The sequence below is a fragment of the Pseudorca crassidens genome, chromosome 16 (genome assembly GCF_039906515.1).
Source record: "Pseudorca crassidens isolate mPseCra1 chromosome 16, mPseCra1.hap1, whole genome shotgun sequence".
Classification (NCBI taxonomy): Eukaryota; Metazoa; Chordata; class Mammalia; order Artiodactyla; family Delphinidae; genus Pseudorca; species Pseudorca crassidens.
In genome coordinates this window covers 11,451,999-11,471,047 of record NC_090311.1, presented here as the reverse complement: position 1 = coordinate 11,471,047, position 19,049 = coordinate 11,451,999, and the positions used below count along the sequence as shown (strand labels likewise).

Genomic DNA, 19,049 nt, shown 5'->3' with positions numbered 1-19,049 from the left:
TTTTGTAGGGAAAAGGAAGGTAACATGGTGCCTTGCCTGATGTGAAAATGAGGAAGTCACCCTGCATCTTAGACAAATGAGGTAATAATATGGGTAAAAGGACTGAAAACCAAACTTTACACATAAGTTATACCACTGAGGAAAGTACTCTAAACAAAGTAACAAAACTCAAGATTCATTTGAGAACACCAGGCAAACAGATAAAAGCCAGCAACGTGCATAGCAAACATGATGCCTTTAAACACAGGGAAGAGAGACGTCAGCAAAAATTGCCAGGTAAGGACCTCTGAAGATCCTCACCACCATTAAAGGGAACAAGAACACAGGCAAAAATGATCAAAATCAGCTTCTTCAAAACTCTACACATTAACCAGATGCTTTAAACAATTCGGGGAGCATTTTTTCAAGAAAGATAGGAAGAACAGTGAGCTTTGAGGCATTTAAATTTGCCCTATTCCTCTACCCACCTCCAAGCAGCCCTGAAAACAGCCAGCCTGGCAACCACTGGAGAGGGCTGTGGGGCTGGAGCTGTCAAAGCACCATTCCCAGAGAACTGTTATTATTTGACTGTCTGGTAGTTCCCAGGAAGAATCCATTTGCAAGCCTGTCTTTATTTAACCTGACTTGGCACTTGCCCACTGTGAGTAGCCTATTCCCCCAGAGAGTTTATCAAAAGCAATCAGAAGCAACTACTGATCATCTTAGCCATCCCAGACATTGGGTAACAGCTGGGGCAAACAGCAGGCTAACCAAAACCATTAAAAAGAAAATCTAGGGAATGAGAGAGATTGGTTCAGACGGCGGAGTAGATGGACATGTGCTCACTCCCTCTTGCGAGAACACCTGAATCACAACTAACTGCTGAACAATCATCGACAGGAAGACACTGGCACTCACCAAAAAAGATACCCCACATCCAAAGACAAAGGAGAAGCCACAGTGAGACGGCAGGAGGGGTGCAATCACAATAAAATCAAATCCCATAACCACTGGGTGGGTGACTCACAAACTGGAGAACAATTATACCACAGAAGTCCACCCACTGGAGTGAAGGTTCTGAGGCCCATGTCAGGCTTCCCAACCTGGGGGTTCGGGAATGGGAGGAGGAATTCCCAGAGAATCAGACTTTGAAGTCTAGAGGGGTTTGATTGCAGGACTTCGACAGGACTGGGCGAAACAGACTCCACTCTGGGGGGGAACACACAAAGTAGTGTGTGCATCAGGACCCAGGGGTAAGGAGCAGTGACCCCAGGGGAGACTGAACCAGACCTACCTGCTAGTGTTGGAGGGTCCTGTGCAGAGGCGGGGGGTGGCTGTGGCTCACCGTGAGGACAAGGACACTGGCAGCAGAAGTTCTGCGAAGTACTCCTTGGTGTGAGCCCTCCCAGAGTCTGCCATTAGCGCCACCAAAGAGCCCAGGTAGGCTCCAGTGCTGGGTCGCTTCAGGCCAAACAACCAACAGGGAGGGAACCCAGCCCCACCCATCAACAGACAAGCAGATTAAACTTTTACTGAGCTCTGCCCACCAGAGCAACAGCCAGCTCTACCCACCACCAGTCCCTCCCATAAGGAAACTTGCACAAGCCTCTTCGACAGCCTCATCCACCAGAGGGCAGACAGAAGAAGCAAGAAGAACTACAATCCTGCAGCCTGTGGAACAAAAACCACATTCACAGAAAGATAGACAAGATGAAAAGGCAGAGGGCTACGTACCAGATGAAGGAAAAAGATAAAACCCCAGAAAAACAACTAAATGAAGCGGAGACAGGCAATGCTGCAGAAAAAGAATTCAGAATAATGACAGTAAAGATGATCGAGGACCTCAAAAAAAAATGGAGGAAAGATCGAGAAGATGCAAGAAGTGTTTAACAAAGACCTAGAAGAGTTAACAAACAAGCAGAGATGAACAATCCGATAACTGAAATGAAAAACACACTAGAAGGAATCAATAGCAGAATAACTGAGGCAGAAGAACGGATAAGTGACCTGGAAGACAGAATGGCGGAAATCACTGCTGCGGAACAGAATAAAGAAAAAAGAATGAAAAGAAATGAAGACAGCCTAAGAGACTTCTGGGACAACATTAAATGCAAAAACATTCGCATTATAGGGCATAGAGGGACCCTACCTCAATATAGTGGGCATAGAGGGACCCTACCTCAATATAATAAAGGCCATATATGACAAACCCACAGCAAACATCATTCTCAATGGTGAAAAACGGAAAGCATTTCCTCTAAGATCAGAAACAAGACAAGGATGTCCACTCTCACCACTATCATTCAACATAGTTTTGGAAGTCCTAGCCACGGCAATCAGAGAAGAAAAAGAAATAAAAGAAATACAAATTGATAAAGAAGAAGTAAAAGTGTCACTGTTTGCAGATGACATGATACTATACATAGAGAATCTTAAAGATGCCAGCAGGAAACTACTAGAGCTAATCAATGAATTTAGTAAAGTTGCAGGACACAAAATTAATGCACAGAAATCTCTTGCATTCCTATACACTAATGATGAAAAATCTGAAAAAGAAATTAAGGAAACACTCCCATTTACCACTGCAACAAAAAGAATAAAATACCTAGGAATAAACCTACCTACAGAGACAAAAGACCTGTATGCAGAAAACTACAAAACACTGCTGAAAGAAATTAAAGATGCTACCAACAGATGGAGAGATATACCATGTTCTTGGATTGGAAGAATCAATGTTGTGAAGATGACTATAGTACCCAAAGCCATCTACAGATTCAGTGCAATCCCTATCAAATTACCAATGACATTTTTTACAGAACTAGAGAAAAAAATCTTAAAAGTTGCATGGAGACACAAAAGACCCCGAATAGCCAAAGCAGTCTTGAGGGAAAAAAAACAGAGCTGGAGGAATAGTCTGACTTCAGACTATACTACAAAGCTACAGTAATCAAGACAATACAGTACTGGCACAAAAATAGAAACATAGATCAATGGAACAGGATAGAAAGCCCAGAGACAAACCCACACACCTATGGTCAACTAATCTATGATAAAGGAGGCAAGGAGATACAATGGAGAAAAGACAGTCTCTTCAATAAGTGGTGCTGGGAAAACTGGACAGCTACATGTAAAAGAATGAAATTAGAACACTCCCTAATACCATACACAAAAATAAACTCAAAATGGATAAAAGACCTAAATCTAAGACTGGACACCATAAAACTCTTAGAGGAAAACATAGGAAGAACACTCTTTGACATAAATCACAGCAAGATCTTTTCTCATCCACCTCCTAGAGTAATGGAAGTAAAAACAAAAATAAACAAATGGGACCTAATGAAACTTAAAAGTTTTTGCACAGCAAAGGAAACTACAAACAAGACGAAAAGACAACCCTCAGAATGGGAGAAAATATTTGCAAACAAATCAACAGACAATGGATTAATCTCCAAAATATATAAACAGCTCATGCAGCTCAATATTAAAAAAACAAACCACCCAATCCAGAAATGGGCAGACGACCTAAACAGACATTTCTCCAAAGAAGACATACAGATGGCCAAGAAGCACATAAAAAGCTGCTCAACATTACTAATTATTAGGGAAATGCAAATCAAAACTACAATGAGGTATCACCTCACACCAGTCAGAATGGGCATCATCAGAAAATCTACAAAGAAAAATGCTGGAGAGGGTGTGTAAAATAGGGAACCCTCTTGCACTGTTGGTGGGAATGCAAACTGATACAGCCAATATGGAGAACAGTATGGAGGTTCCTTAAAAAACTAAAAACAGAATTACCATATGACCCAGCAATCCCACGACTGGGCATATACCCAGAGAAAACCATAATTCAAAAAGAGAAATGCACCCCAGTGTTGACTGCAGCACTATTTACAATAGCCAGGACATGGAAGCAACCTAAATGCCAATCCACAGACGAATGGATAAAGATGTGGTACATATATACAATGGAATATTACTCAGCCATAAAAAGGAAATAAATTGGGGCATCTGTAGAGACGTGGATGCATCTAGAGACTGTCATACAGAGTGAAGTAAGTCAGAAAGAGAAAAACAAATATTGTACATTAATGCATATATGTGGAACCTAGAAAATGGTACAGATGAACCGGTTTGCAGGGCAGAAATTCAGACACAGAAGTAGAGAACAGACGTATGGACACCAAGGGGGGAAAGTGGTGGGGTTGTGGTGTGATGAACTGGGAGATTGGGATTGACATATATATACTAATATATATAAAATGGACAACTAATAAGAATCTGCTATATAGGGCTTCCCTGGTGGCACAGTGGTTGAGAGTCGGCCTGCCGATGCAGGGGACATGGGTTCATGCCCTGGTCCGGGAAGATCCCACATGCCGCGGAGCGGCTGGGCCTGTGAGCCATGGCCGCTGAGCCTGCGCAGCCAGAGCCTGTGCTTCGCAACGGGAGAGGCCACAACAGTGAGAGGCCCGCGTAACACACACACACAAAAAAAACAAAAAACAAAGAACCTGCTGTATAAAAAAAAAAAAAATTCAAAAGTCACTGGGAAAAAAAAACAACAACCAAACCAAAAAGAAAAAAAAAGAGAAAATCTGGGGAATGAGATATCCTTAAGGGGATCTGGAGGGGGAGGAATACACATATATATGTATATATACATATACACACATATGCATATATATGTATATATACATATACACACACACATATATATTCTTTTATACACATATACATATACACACCCACACACACACAAATATGTGTGTGTGTGGGTGTGTATATCTATCCCCAACCACCAGGAATTTAGAAGGTCACATGCATGCCCAGGGCTGGGCACATGCTCAGAAGATCTGAGCCTGAGTAGGCAGGCCATAAGCTCTCACCACTGAACAACCTTGAGGCTCTGTGCAAGTAGAAGGCAAAGGCTAGGGGGCAGCTGTAAACTGCATGGCTGAGTGTTAAAGGATTGCTCCAACATGGACACAGAGTCCCTTAGCTTAGACTGGGAGACTGCTTCCAGGCATCTAAGGAAATTAAATTTCTATCCAATCACTGCCCACTGAGCTAACCGAGCCAAGACTTCAGTGCCCACATACAACTAAGAATACAGACTTTTAAAAATCAGTTCAGAAAAGTCACTAAACAACAAAGAGCAACAACAACAAAACCCTGGGGGGGCAGGTGGGGAGGGGGCAGAATCTGCCAGAGCAGAGTTGCCAAATTACATTATTTACAACACCTGGTTTGGGCTTCCCTGGTGGCGCAGTGGTTAAGAATCCGCCTGCCAATGCAGGGAACATGGGTTCGAGCCCTGGTCCGGGAAGATCCCCCATGCCGCGGAGCAACTAAGCCTGTGCGCCACAACTACTGAGCCTGTGTTCTAGAGCCCGCAAGCCACAACTACTGAAGCCCGCGCGCCTAGAGCCCGTGCTCTGCAACAAGAGAACCCACCCAATGAGAAGCCTGTGCGCCACAACGAAGAGTAGCCCCCACTTGCCTCAACTAGAGAAAAGCCTGCACGCAGCAATAAAGACCCAACGCAGCCAAAGATAAATAACTAGATTAAAAAAATAAATCATCTATAAAAAAGCTGGTTTTCAATACAAAAAGTAGGAGAAATACAAAGAGACAAGAATGTGTAGCCCCCTTCATTGGAAAAATAAGGCCTTGAGGAAACTTAAATATTGGAATTACTACACAAAGACTTTAAATTAGCTATTTTAAATATATTCAAAGAACTAAAGGAAACCATGAATAAAGAACTTTAAGTATGAGAATGATGTCTCACCAAATAGAAAATACCAGTAAAGCGATAGGAATTATTTAAAAAGCAAACAAATTCTGAAGTTGAAAAATACAACTTAAATTAAAAATTCGCTTGAAAGGCAGAAGAAAGATTCAGCAAATCTGTAGACAGGCTGACCAAAATTATCTGGTCTGTGGAACAGAAAGCAAAAAGAATGAGGAAAACTGAACAGAGCCTCAAAGACCTGTGGGACACCATCAAATGTACCACATACATACATGGGAGTGCCACAGAGGAGAAAGGGGCAGAAAAAAACTTAAAGAAATAATGGTCAAAAACTTACCAAATGTCTTGAAAACTCCCCCCAAATGTGCATTAATCTGCACATCCAAGAAGCTCAATAAATTGCAAGTAGGATAAACTCAAAGAGATCCATATGTAGACACATTACAGCTAAACTGTCAAAAGCCAAAGAGAGAATCTTGAAAGGACAAGAGAAAAATGACTCATTGTGTACAAAGAACCCTCACTGGAAACTGACTTCTCCTCAGAAAATCCACTAGGCAGTTGGAGGACTTAAAAGTGCTGAAAGAACAAGCCTATGAACCAAGAATTCTACATCCAGCAATATTAGTCTCCAAAAATTAAGGAGAAATTAAGACATTCCCAGGTAAGCAAAAACTGAGAATGTGTCACAAGCAGAGCTCCCCCATAAAAAATACTGAGAAATACGAAAGAGAGTTCTCCAGGCTCAAGTGAAAGTAACTCGGATCCACGTGAAGATCACTGGTAAAGGTAACTACACAGGTAAATATAAAAGGTAGTATAAATGTCTTTAAAGACAACTGCATAAAGCAATAATTACAAATGTGTTGACAGACCTATCAGTGTATAAAGACGTAATGTGAATGATAATAAAGCACAAAGGAGCGGGAGAAGGAATGGAAGTATAAAGGAGCAAAGTTTTTGCATACTATTGTGCTTAAACTGGCATAATCCTAAATTAATCCCAGATTATCATAGTTAAGATGTTAGTGTAGCTCCCAGGGCAACTACTAAAGAAAAAAAATATGTCATAAAAGAAAAGGCATGGAAATTAAAATTGTACACTAGAAATATCTATTTCAAACACAAGAAGACAATAATGGAGGACTAGAGGAACAAAAAAGACATATGACACAGAAAACAAATAGCAAGATTACCTTACCAGTAATTACAATAAATGTAAATTGATTAAATATCCCAATTCAACACAGGGAAATCCTTTGTTTTAACCCAAACACACCTTGGTTATTTCATCAGATATGCTATAATCCAGGAACCTCAAAAGGGTCAGGTAAATGCGGAATTTATTCAGCACGGAAGGCAGCACCGCAGAGAGAAGGCTGTTCATGTACTCCTCCATGTTTGGTGGAATTAGCTGTGGCTGTAAGTGGATCTGGCAGTCTGCCTAAAATGAGAAACAGTACACATCATTTTCCAAGTTCCTAAATCAACCTAGAATTTCAGGGGGATGCATTATCTCTATCAGCCCCTAAGGGAATTAAATACAATTCATTATTAGGGGGAGGTCACTTTTTAATATTAATTTCTATGCACTGTAACTCAGCAATAATTACAGAAGTTAGCCTTTTCTTGGTTACTTATGTTTCCTCAATGGTATCAGTAAACATATAAAAAGATAGTGAATCTCTAAAAAGCAGCTAATTAAAATGTTATACGCAGTAAGGTAGATAGCTAGTGGGAAGCAGCCGCATGGCACAGGGATATCGGCTCGGTGCTTTGTGACCGCCTGGAGGGGTGGGATAGGGAGGGTGGGAGGGAGGGAGATGCAAGAGGGAAGAGATATGGGAACATATGTATATGTATGACTGATTCACTTTGTTATAAAGCAGAAACTAACACACCATTGTAAAGCAATTATACCCCAATAAAGATGTTAAAAAATAAAAAAAAAAAAAAAAAAAAAAAAAAATGTTATAGATGTTTCCTTAATCATGGAACATGTACTCTATTTCTTACTGAACTGCATTTCTAGAAACCACATATAGCAAATCACACTTTCCCACAGAAATTTACCACTGGGCCATTTCATTCTCATTCACAGGCAGTTTCTCATATATCAAGGGTGAACATCATTATACAGAGCAACTGTACGCCTTTTCAACAACTGGGCATACTTCTCATCATTAATGACTCAGACGTAAAAGCTCTCTTCATTAGTCACTGATGATTCACCAGAGCATTTCACGATAAAGCATAGAAATAATTACCAGGTGATTAGGAACATTTTAAAAGGAACTCTAAAATATTTCTCACGTAGGATTGGCAGAAAACAATGGAACAGAGGCAGCAAGAACAAAGGTCTGGATGTTAATCAGGCAATTTACAGACAGTTTCTACTTCCTCTCCCTACATGTGGGAGTTTTCTGCTGCCAAGAGTTTTCTTTGCTTGTCTTGTGATTTTCTTTACAGATACAAAGTTTTCATCCCAGAGAACAAAATAAGCAGTTCCCTCATTAATAATCGGCAGCCACAACTCTGAAACAAGTTTAACTTATTAATAATAAGCAGTACCAAGAAACAAAGCAAAAATATAGATATCTTTCCAATATAACCTCCGTCCATTTAAAAATGACCCTTCATTACCGGCAGGAGTGATCTCCCCTCCGAAGTAATAAAAACATTAATATTGCAGGGGAATTCCATCTGGTGGTAGCTGAAGTCATAATCCACCTTCTGCCAAGTTATTAGGTTGCTCAGGGCAGTCACATTATGAACACCTACAAAAACAAGGGAATAATTTTTCAGTAACTTGATTTTAATCACCTAACCAAATTAGTTTTGCTGACATTAATAATAAGACATGAGATTTCTACTGCTTTAAAAAAAAGTATATGAGGCACTGTTCAATCTTCTAAATGGTCATTAATTAATAGGCTTCACAGATAATATCTGTCAAGCTACACAAACATACTTCTGGAGCCAAGATTCCTCCCCCACCCACCCCCAAATCTAATACCAAGCATCTGGTGTGCAATTAGATATAAAATAGTTCCCGATAAAAGTATGATTATTTTGTATGTGGCATCTTCACAGGGCTAAAATAATCTGGTAGAACCAAAATTATTTTTATACAGAGATAAGGTTACTGAATTTTACTGAGTTTATACTCACCTTTGCCTTAATTCTACCCAGTCTACACTATTTTTTCTACTTTTACCTCTTGAACTTACACCAGCAAAGTGTCTTAATTCTCATTTGAGCACAGATAAAGCAATCTGCTTTCTTGTAATTTTATAACATGTTCCATAACTGAGGTTGGTGCAAGCCATCTGATCTACTAAATATTTTTTCAGAGATTCTTTGAAAAAAAATTTTTAAATCACATTGGCTGGTAGAAAATGTTTTATTAGATCTTTTCCACAACTCTTCTTTTGAGGTAATATAGGACTAAAGGCAAAACCTCCTCCCTTTTCAGCCTTTAAAAAGCTACCTGCTACTTGGTGTATTATCATACTATTTTCAAACTATCACAAAACATAGTTGATGTACACAACTTATTTGTTAATGATATATGCTTTAACCAAATTCACAGAGCAAGCCTTTGTCTTAAGTACTTGTGAAGTGTGAATTTGTCTTTGTTCAGTTATTCCTTAGAAGATCATTACCACGCCTGGCTTTGCTGGGAGTTAGAAATGGAAGGATAACGTCCGTGCACACACCTGGCGTGTCCAGCTGCCCCTGTTCCAGGAGAGTTTCATCAATTACAAGAGAAGTATTGCTGGGCAGCTGGAGGAGCCCGCTGACCAAGCGATTGGCTGTGTAGTCTTTGTGGGGAATGAATTTCAAGTGGTTCATGTTCGCTATAGTCATCTGCAGATGAAAAGACTGCAAAGAGAAATTTTTTTAATGATCAAGGAACTAAGTTTCCCTCTTTTAAGAAAACATATATTTGGAGTTAAACACTATATTTTATAATGGAAAGAAAGAGCTTATTATTTCTAAGGGAGTAAGCAGTCTCATGGTTTCTTGAGCTCTTAGAAACAAAAATTTCTCCATCATAAGAATTTCTGATTCTATGAGCTGCTTTATTTTCAGCTGTCTTGTTCAGTATTCTTGAAGAATATTTTTTATTTTACCAGTGAACCAGAAACAAATGATAGACAACTGATATATATATCAAATATTCAGAGGCTTAACTTCTTTAACTGACCACAGGCTAACAAAACAGAAAATAAAATGTTTATTTACACATCAAGACGGAGAGAGAAAAGCTTAATTTTCCTCTGTGCTCCCTGAATTAAAATCATATTCATCAGTAAAGGCAAACATACAGTAGAAGTAGGAAATCATCCATACACAAATACGATATCTAAATCAGTAATCGTGAGAGGAGAGGACAAACACCAAACTATATTGCCCAAGGTGATCTACAAATTCAATGCAATTCCTATCAAATTACCAATGGCGTTTTTTGTTTTTGTTTTTGTTTTTTTGCGGTACACAGGCCTCTCACTGTTGTGGCCTCTCCCGTTGCGGAGCACAGGCTCCGGACGCACAGGCTCAGCGGCCATGGCTCACGGGCCCTAGCCACTCCGTGGCATGTGGGATCTTCCCAGACCGGGGCACGAACTGAACCTGTGTCCCCTGCATCGGCAGGCAGACTCTCAACCCACTGCGCCACCAGGGAAGCCCCCAATGGCGTTTTCTATAGAACTAGAAAAAAAAATTTTTAATTTGTATGGAAACACAAAAGACCCCAAATAGCCAAAGCAATTTTGAGAAAGAAAAACGGAGCTGGAGGAATCAGGCTCCCTGACTTCAGACTATACTACAAAGCTACAGTCATCAAAACAGTATGGTACTAGCACAAAACAAAAATATAGATCAATGGAACAGAACAGAAAGCCCAGAAATAAACCCACACACATATGGTCAATTAATCTACAACAAAGGAGGCAAGAATATACCATGAAGAAATGACAGTCTCTTCAATAAGTGTTGCTGGGAAAACTGGACAGCCACATGTAAAAGAATGAATTAGAACTGTCTCTAACACCATATAAAAAAATAAACTCAGAATGGATTAAAGACCTAAATGTAAGACTGGATACCATAAAACTCCTAGAGGAAAACATAGGCAGAGCACTCTGACATAAATGGCAGCAATATCTTTTTGGATCTATCTCCTAGAGTAATGGAAATAAAACCAAAAGTAAACAAATGGGACCTAATTAAACTTAAAAGCTTTTGCACAACAAAGGAAACCATAAACTAAATGAAAAGAAAACCTACAGAATGGGAGAAAATATTTGCAAATTATGCAACTGACAAGGGCTTAATTTCCAAAATATACAAACAGCTCATACAGCTCAGTATCAAAATAACAAACCCAATCAAAAAGTGGGCACAGGGCTTCCCTGGTGGCGCAGTGGTGGAGTGTCCACCTGCCGATGCAGGGGACACGGGTTCGTGCCCCAGTCCGGGAGGATCCCACATGCCACGGAGCGGCTGGGCCCGTGAGCCATGGCCGCTGAGCCTGCGTGTCCGGAGCCTGTGCTCCACAATGGGAGAGACCACAACAGTGAGAGGCCCGCGTACCGCAAAAAAAAGAAAAAAAAAGTGGGCACAGACCTAAGTAGGCATTTCTCCAGAGACGACATACACATGGCCAAAAGGCACATGAAAAGATGCTCAACATTGCTATTAGAGAAATGCAGATCAAAACTACAATGAGATATCACTCACACTGGTCAGAATGGCCATCATCAAAAAGTCTACAAATAATAAATGCTGGAGAGGGTGTGGAGAAAAGGGAACCCTCCTACACTGTTGGTGGGAATGTAAGTTGGTGCAGCCTCTATGGAAAACAGTATGGAGTTTCCTCAGAAAACTAAAAATAGAATTACCAAAGGATCCAGCAATCCCACTCCTGGGCATATAAACAAAACTCTAAACCAAAAAGATACACGCACCCCTTTGTTCACAGCAGCACTATTCACAATAGCCAAGACATGGAAACAATCTAAATGTCCATCAACAGATGAATGGATAAAGAAGATGTGGTACATATATACCATGGAATACTCAGCCATAAAATCCAATGAAATAATGGCATTTGCAGCAACATGGATGGATCTAGAGATTATCATACTAAGTAAAGTAAGCCAGACAGAGAAAGACAAATATCGTATGATATCACTTACATGTGGAATCTTAAAAAAAAAACAAATGAACTTATATACAAAACAGAAATAGACCCACAGACACAGAGAACAAACTTATGGTTACCAAAGGGGAAAGGGCTGAGGGGTGGGGGGATAAATTAGGAGTTTGGGATTAACATAATACACTACTGCATATAAAACAGATAACCAACAGGGACCTACTATATAGCACAGGGAAGTATACTCAATATTCTGTAATAACCTATACGAGAAAAGAATCTGAGAAAAAAATAGATACATATGTGTAACTGAATCACTCTGCTGTACGCCTGAAACTAACACAACACTGTAAATCAACTGTACTTCAATTTTTAAAAAATCTGTGAATCACTATATTGTGTATACCTGTAACTTATATAATATTATATATCAACTATACTTCCATTTTAAAAATTTTTAATAAATTTTGAAAATAAAATAAAACTATATTCATTCAGCACAGACAGCTGCAGACCTCTAAACAAATTGCTCCAAGGAGGCCTGAGGTGTGGAGGACTCCACACTGTCATCAGCGCTGTGGGTCTCGGAACCTGCTCTACCCGGGAGAGCCACCTCCTCACCCAGTCTCAGCAGTAGAAAATCAGTTAAGTCCACCTGCACCTCCCTCCGTCTTCCTGAGCCCACCACCCAGTGCCCTCTGCACCCTGCGTTGTACTCCAATCTAAGATCACTCCGGACCATAAAGAAGTATGTGTGGTACGGGTGGAGACTAAGGTGGGGAAGGATGTCAAGGAAGAGAGAAGATGTATTTTCAAAATGCAGAGGATTTTTGTACTTTGGCTCAGTAATTCAAAGAAAGCGGGGGGGGGGTCATATTATAGATACAAGGAAATGACCCCGAAAGAAACAGAGTCTGTCGAAACAAAAGGTGCCATAGAGCAGGGTGCAGCTCCATATAAGCCAAAGTAGGTCACTCACACTTACTGCTACGAAAACTAAATAAGATATTAAAAAGGCAAGTGTTTAGAAAAAGTTCAGTGCTAGCTAAACACAAACATAAGAGTAATATAAGGGAGTGGGATATGGTAAAAATGAAACAGTAAAACAAACCACTACAAAGTGATGTAGAATAAAAAGAACAAAAAGGAAATACCTTACCATGCAAGAATCCTGAGTACTTTTCTCATATCACTTTCATACTTAAAAATATAATTCACGTCCCAAGTATGTGCTACTTAAATCTTGGCCTCAAGCTTTGAGTGGCCCTAGGCTGCCACTCAGACCCCACGTCCTACGCTCCTCCCCAGCACTCATTCCATGGCAGTACACCGGCCCCTCAGGCTGGCGTTCCTCAACATGCCCAGCACGCTGCGCTCGGACCCTGAACTTGTTCTCTGCACAGGACAGACACTTTCCCCAACACGGCCCTGTGTCTTGATCCTGGGTTTGCATCAAGTCTCTCCCTGAACTCCACCCTGGAGAGGGCTTCCCCGACACGCTGTAGATGTCAGCAACTCCACCCTGGCCTACCCCCAGCACTCCCTATCCCCTTCCCCTGGGCCTTTACTGTTCTCCATGGCACTTCAGTGACATACTATATATGTTATTTATTATTTGTTGGTCTTCCACCACCAACAAAATGTGGTCCAGGGCACTCCCAGGGAGTTGCTGAAACCCTTTTATGGGGTCCATGAGGTCAAAATCACACATGGATAAAAGATCCATTCAATGTGCAAGACAGACCAATGAATTTACGATAGCAGAGTATAAAAAGTTCATTGATGAGATTACAGATTTCACACAACTATCCTTGAAGAAAATGCCATATGGACAGTTTTGGTCTAGTATCAGAAGAATATCTACAGTTATCTGAAAATGCCATTAAAAGTCCTTCCTTTGCCAACTACTTTTTCATCTGTGTAAGGCCAACATTCCTTCATATACCTCAGTCAAAACATCATGTTACAATAGACTGAATGCAGGAACAGATATGACAATCCAGCTGTCTTCTATTAATCCAGACATTACAGAGACTGGCAAAAATTTAAAACAATGTCACTTTTATCACTAATATTATTTTGTTTGGAAAAATAGCTATTTTTTACAAAAATATTTTACTTTTGCTCATATGTAATTGATTTATTTTCAATGAATATTTTAATATGTTTTTAGTTTTAACTTCTAATATGGTAAATTGATAATAAAAACCCAAACAACACCTCTTTAAGTTCTCAATAATTTTTTAACATTGTAAAGTGAGTCAAGGAGAGTGAGAAATGTTGGTCTATTTAGTCCAATGCTGTTTCTTAAGAGCCCAGAAGACACTCCATAAACACTGGTTAAATGAATGATCTGTTTCAACCTCTTAAATTTCCAAAGAAGTGATCGGCATTGCCAGTCACACAACTAATCAGAAGCTATTCTCCTGTCCCCAAGATCTTAATACCACACAAACACTGCGTTCCAGATGTCCTGGCAAATAAAGGTAGCTTGACTTTCCAAACAGGAATTAAAACTGGGGTAGGAGAGATCAAGTTATTACCTCAACTAAAAGAATTATGCTCCTATAATTTAGAGTTTACTTAGATTTACGATTTTAAAGCACACAAAGGATACCAAATTGTACAAACAAACTGGCATCAACGGAGAGTACAATGTTAAGGGAGTTACTACAGTTGTGTTGTTACTTGAAGAGACCTGTGCTAAGGCAATAAAGGAAACGTGAAATGTTTAGGAGTTAGTACATTTTAAATTATGAAACTAGGCAGGCTTTGTTTCCCCTTAATGAGGTCTGTTAACATCTCAAAGTTAAATGTTTGGGTTGAATGAAAGACAATTAGATGGACTTTTAAAGTGTACTTAAGCTTATAATACATATTTATATTGATCTTACTGCTGGAACTAGATGTTGAATAATTCGATATAAGTGTTCGGTGAAGGTACTATTCCGTGGACACCCACTCAAGTTAACCGTAAATTTTCCTAGTGGAAGAACATCTCTTCTTGTATATCTAGAAAAAAAAAGATATCAACCAATAAGATACTCACGTGATTTCCTGATCTCCATCAAAAAGCAAACGAAGAAAAATTAGCTTAATACTGTCATTAAAATTAAAGCAGATTATTCTGATCAGTTGTTTTTTTAAGCAGAAACAACAATAAAAATAATAGCCAATATTTAAGTGCTGGGCATGTGCCAGGTACTGTTCTAAGTACTTAAATGCTTTCTCATTTAATTCCCAAACACTCTGAGGTAGGTATTATTGTTTTCATTTTACAGATGAGAAACCTGAGATACAGAAATTTTAAGAAACATGCCCACGTTCACGTATCCAGGAAGTGACAGAGCTGAATTTGAACCCAGGTAGTTTGGTTCCAGAGTCTATGCTCTCAATCATCATGTACTACTGTCTCAAATCCTACCTGAGGAAAGATTTATAGTACAAAGATGTTTACTGGAGGATTGTTTAAACAGAGAAAAAGTAGGAAAACCTAACATTTAGGGAAAAAGTACAACTGTCTATAATGAAATACTGCACAGCCATTAAGAGGTTCAAGAAGAATTATGATAGGAAACGCTTAACATAAATGATAAAAGCAAGATAATGATATGTTTAGAGTATAACTGAGATCTAAGTAGGGATGGATACACATGTAAACCAAAAAAAGATGATATGAACAGGTACGAAGATCTGTTAACTGAGATCATCTTTAAGTGGTGAGATTACAGACAATTTCAATTTTCTTCTTTATGCTCTTGGAACTTGTTGAAGGCACACATGTTATTTTGAAATCAGAAAACAAAGAGCTGTAGTGAAGTGAAAGGGAGAGGGGCACATGTCCACATACAAGTGAGATGTACACCAAATGGACCTCACAGAGCCTTGGGATGTATAAATAGAGAATTCAGAATGCACAAAGGATAAAACAACTCATTTTACTCATTGGCCAGGTTCTTTATCTGATTTTTGCTCTTAAATTTAAGAAGATACAATCAAAATGCTACATGTGACACTGAGAAAAGTGAAAAAGGAATTTCTGTGATTTGGTATAACACCTGTTACACTAAATAAATAACCATCTGGTGATGAAGCCTGATAAAAACAGAAACCTTTCTGTTCTTTTCCCCTCTCAACAAAACACCAAACTCCCTTAATTCCCACCAAGAACAGAGCACTTACACTGTAGAAATGAGATGTAATATAAGATATTCAGCAGCCAAACTGTCTCCCAAAAGGGCGTGAGTGAGGAACCCCAGCAGTTCTGCTCTGACTGGAGACAATTCAGACATGAAACTAGAAACAACTGGAGAGAGAAAGGAGACCAGATTCAGAACACAAACCAGTTCCTCTCGTGTCTCTTAGGTTAAAAAGTAACTGGAACAAAGCACTGCACGTCAGTAGATGACTAGTATGGACTTAAAATATTGGTCAGTAAGTGATGCCAGCTGTCAAAATAAGACAGCGTGTATACCTTTTGGGGGGCCTCATTTTAATGAAGAGAATTAACATAAAGGAAAATGGGGCAAAGAAATGGTGATCGCTGGAGAAATTTATTCTGACGACCAAGAATCTGACTGACAGCTCCACCATGCAGCTTTCATATGCTGGGTAAGTCTCTGGGCCACGAGGCTTTAGCACTTACACTTACAGGTTTTGCTCTCCTCCTTGTTAAGGCAAGCAGGCAGTAAAGGGTTGATGTGCTGCAACTTCTGGGCTAAAACCACATGGATTCTTGGCACTAAGGAGGCAGGAGGACTGTGTACTCTCTGTTCTTCGGCTGTGTCTGTGCATTCCATTGGATCTAGCAGCGAAGAGGCATCCCTGCGGAGAGATGACAGAGCTTCAGTTCACAAAGGCGGCAGCTGTACAGATGTAAAAATAACACACATCTCTGAAAATCAAATGAGAACTCAAGCCAAGAACAATTTCACCTGCACGTCCCCTTAAAGAGCAGAAAATGCTCCTCTTCCTTGTGAACAGTTACATCACAGATTTCAGGCTACTCTGGTCATATTATGAGAGAATGTATTTATTCTATTCTTCAAGATCAATAACATTTTTACTGGGTGTGCTGTAACTGCAACAAATGGGATACAGCATATCACTCATCAAGTTACTTCAGAATGCAGACACCCTTTCTTAAGCTACTAGCTGGGACATCAAATGCTTCATCACGTGTCTCAAAAATGGGGGTCTCTTCCTTAAAAGCCATCAGGTGTCTACTATTCAGTGTGAAGAATCCATTCATCTCTCTTGCTAATTCTTTTTCCTAAATTTTATTCCTACATGATACCTCTCTTGAATAGTGAATAGACAAGCAGTGAAAAGGAAGTGTGAGTTTTTCAGGTTTGCTAAATAAATTAGCAGATGATAGATTTATTGTGAGATGACTGAAACAAATGACTAAGATGTTTTTAGACTTTACAGACTGACTCTAGAGAGTAATCAATTCATACCACCATCCTCCTTAAATACAAGAATGATACCAACAACCTTTATATAGTGTGTACCATGTGCCGGGCAATGTTCTTCACTTTGCACACACAAATTCATTAAAACCTCACAACCACCCTCATGTATAATGAGGAAACCAAGCCACTGTAGTAGTTAAGTGTAAGGTCACAAAGCCAGTAAGTGGCCAAACCAGGATTCCAACCCAGGCCATCTGGCTCAGTCTGTGTACTAAAATGCCTCCATAAATGAAGTAACTCAAGCAGGAAATTCACCATAACCAGAAACAGCCAAGACAAGCAATTTTGTATGCCATTATTATGGAACTGTTTATTTAAAGTTGTTTAAAACGTCTGTTTTGCATCATTTTTTAAGTGTGAAAAAATAAGTTCTTCCTATGGAAAACCAAGATGAATGTCCAATATTTAACCAAAAACTCTACTGCAGGGGCAGAATATAATTCCTTTCTTTCACCAACCTCAAAACAAACAAAAAAAAGAATGAGGGTGATCTGGATTTTCAGAATATATTAAGTGAGGGGAAAAAATATGTAAAAGAGCACATATACCATGCCCCCTTTTATATAAGGCTAAGTGAGGAAAAAAATATATATGTATCTGTTTTTGCAAAAAAGAGATACAGGAAGGATAAAAGCAGAACTGAGGCTGGTTCCCTACAGCAGCAGTCCTCAGCCTTTTTGGCACCAGGGACCAGTTTCATGGAAGACAATTTTCCCACGGATGGGCTGGGGAGTGGGGGGTGCAGGGGTTGGGGGGATGGTCCAGGTGGCAACACGAGCAAGGGGAGCAGCAGATGAAGCCTCACTCTCCTGCCCTACAGAGCATGGGTGGGAGCAGGGTAGAAGAGATGAGGGTAGTGGGGAATGACATTCCTACATTCTTTTTATACAGTTTTGATTTTGGCAACAATTTCCATGTTTTCTATACTTAAGTACAGAAACCAGTAAGGACAGAGGGAAAACTCTGCAGTGAAACACAATGGAAACAAATGAACCTAACTATGTATAATGAATAACAACTAGCAGAGCACTGAAGTGGGAAGAAGTCACCCAGGTAACTCTGGAACACAGCTGACTATATATACACTCTCATTCTAAAATAAAAATTGGAAACAAATAATGAACTCAAGTTACTAGGTTTGTTTTTTGCAGTGGTATGGGTTATCAATTCTGAAATTACCTTCTCTGCATAGCAGTCTCCTCTTATCGGCAGGGAATATATTCCAAAACCCCTAGTGGATGCCTGAAACTATGGATAGTACTGAGCCCCACATATAATATGTCTTTTCCTATATATACATTCCTATGATAAAGTTTAATTTACAAATTAGGCACCGTAAGAGATTAACCATGATAACTAATAATAAAAATGAACAATTACAATGATATACTGTAATAAAAGTTAGGTGAATGTGGTTTCTCTCTCAAAATATCTTATTGTACAAATTTAATGCCTTCTCCATCTTAACTAAGCACTTATCACATACCATGACTGTAACTTTTGCAGGTTGAGATGCAAAAGCAAAACTAGCACTGATTTCTTTTTCCATCTCAACAATTTTACAGAATCTTCTACTGCTCTTACTGTAGATCTTAACCTCAGCATACGATTTTTTTTTCTTTCCGTATAAGTCAAAAAATTTTACCTTTTCACTTTAAAAAAAGCATTTTAC

At 39.5% G+C, this 19,049-nt stretch overlaps 1 protein-coding gene across 2 annotated transcripts in view; it reads right to left on the bottom strand.

Annotated features, from left to right (window-relative positions):
* The window catches only part of MCMBP (minichromosome maintenance complex binding protein), a 67,894-nt gene that overhangs the window by 2,444 nt on the left and 46,401 nt on the right, over window positions 1-19,049 (bottom strand). Inside the window, exons 9-14 of one of the 2 annotated variants that reach the window (XM_067709234.1) lie at window positions 16,549-16,727; window positions 16,086-16,209; window positions 14,798-14,915; window positions 9,460-9,625; window positions 8,384-8,517; window positions 7,020-7,184 (exon numbers count right to left, since the gene is read on the bottom strand). In XM_067709234.1, the coding sequence (XP_067565335.1) occupies window positions 7,020-7,184; window positions 8,384-8,517; window positions 9,460-9,625; window positions 14,798-14,915; window positions 16,086-16,209; window positions 16,549-16,727 (886 nt within the window). The remainder of the gene's footprint in view (window positions 1-7,019; window positions 7,185-8,383; window positions 8,518-9,459; window positions 9,626-14,797; window positions 14,916-16,085; window positions 16,210-16,548; window positions 16,728-19,049) is intronic. The other variant, XM_067709235.1, reaches the window with a different exon arrangement.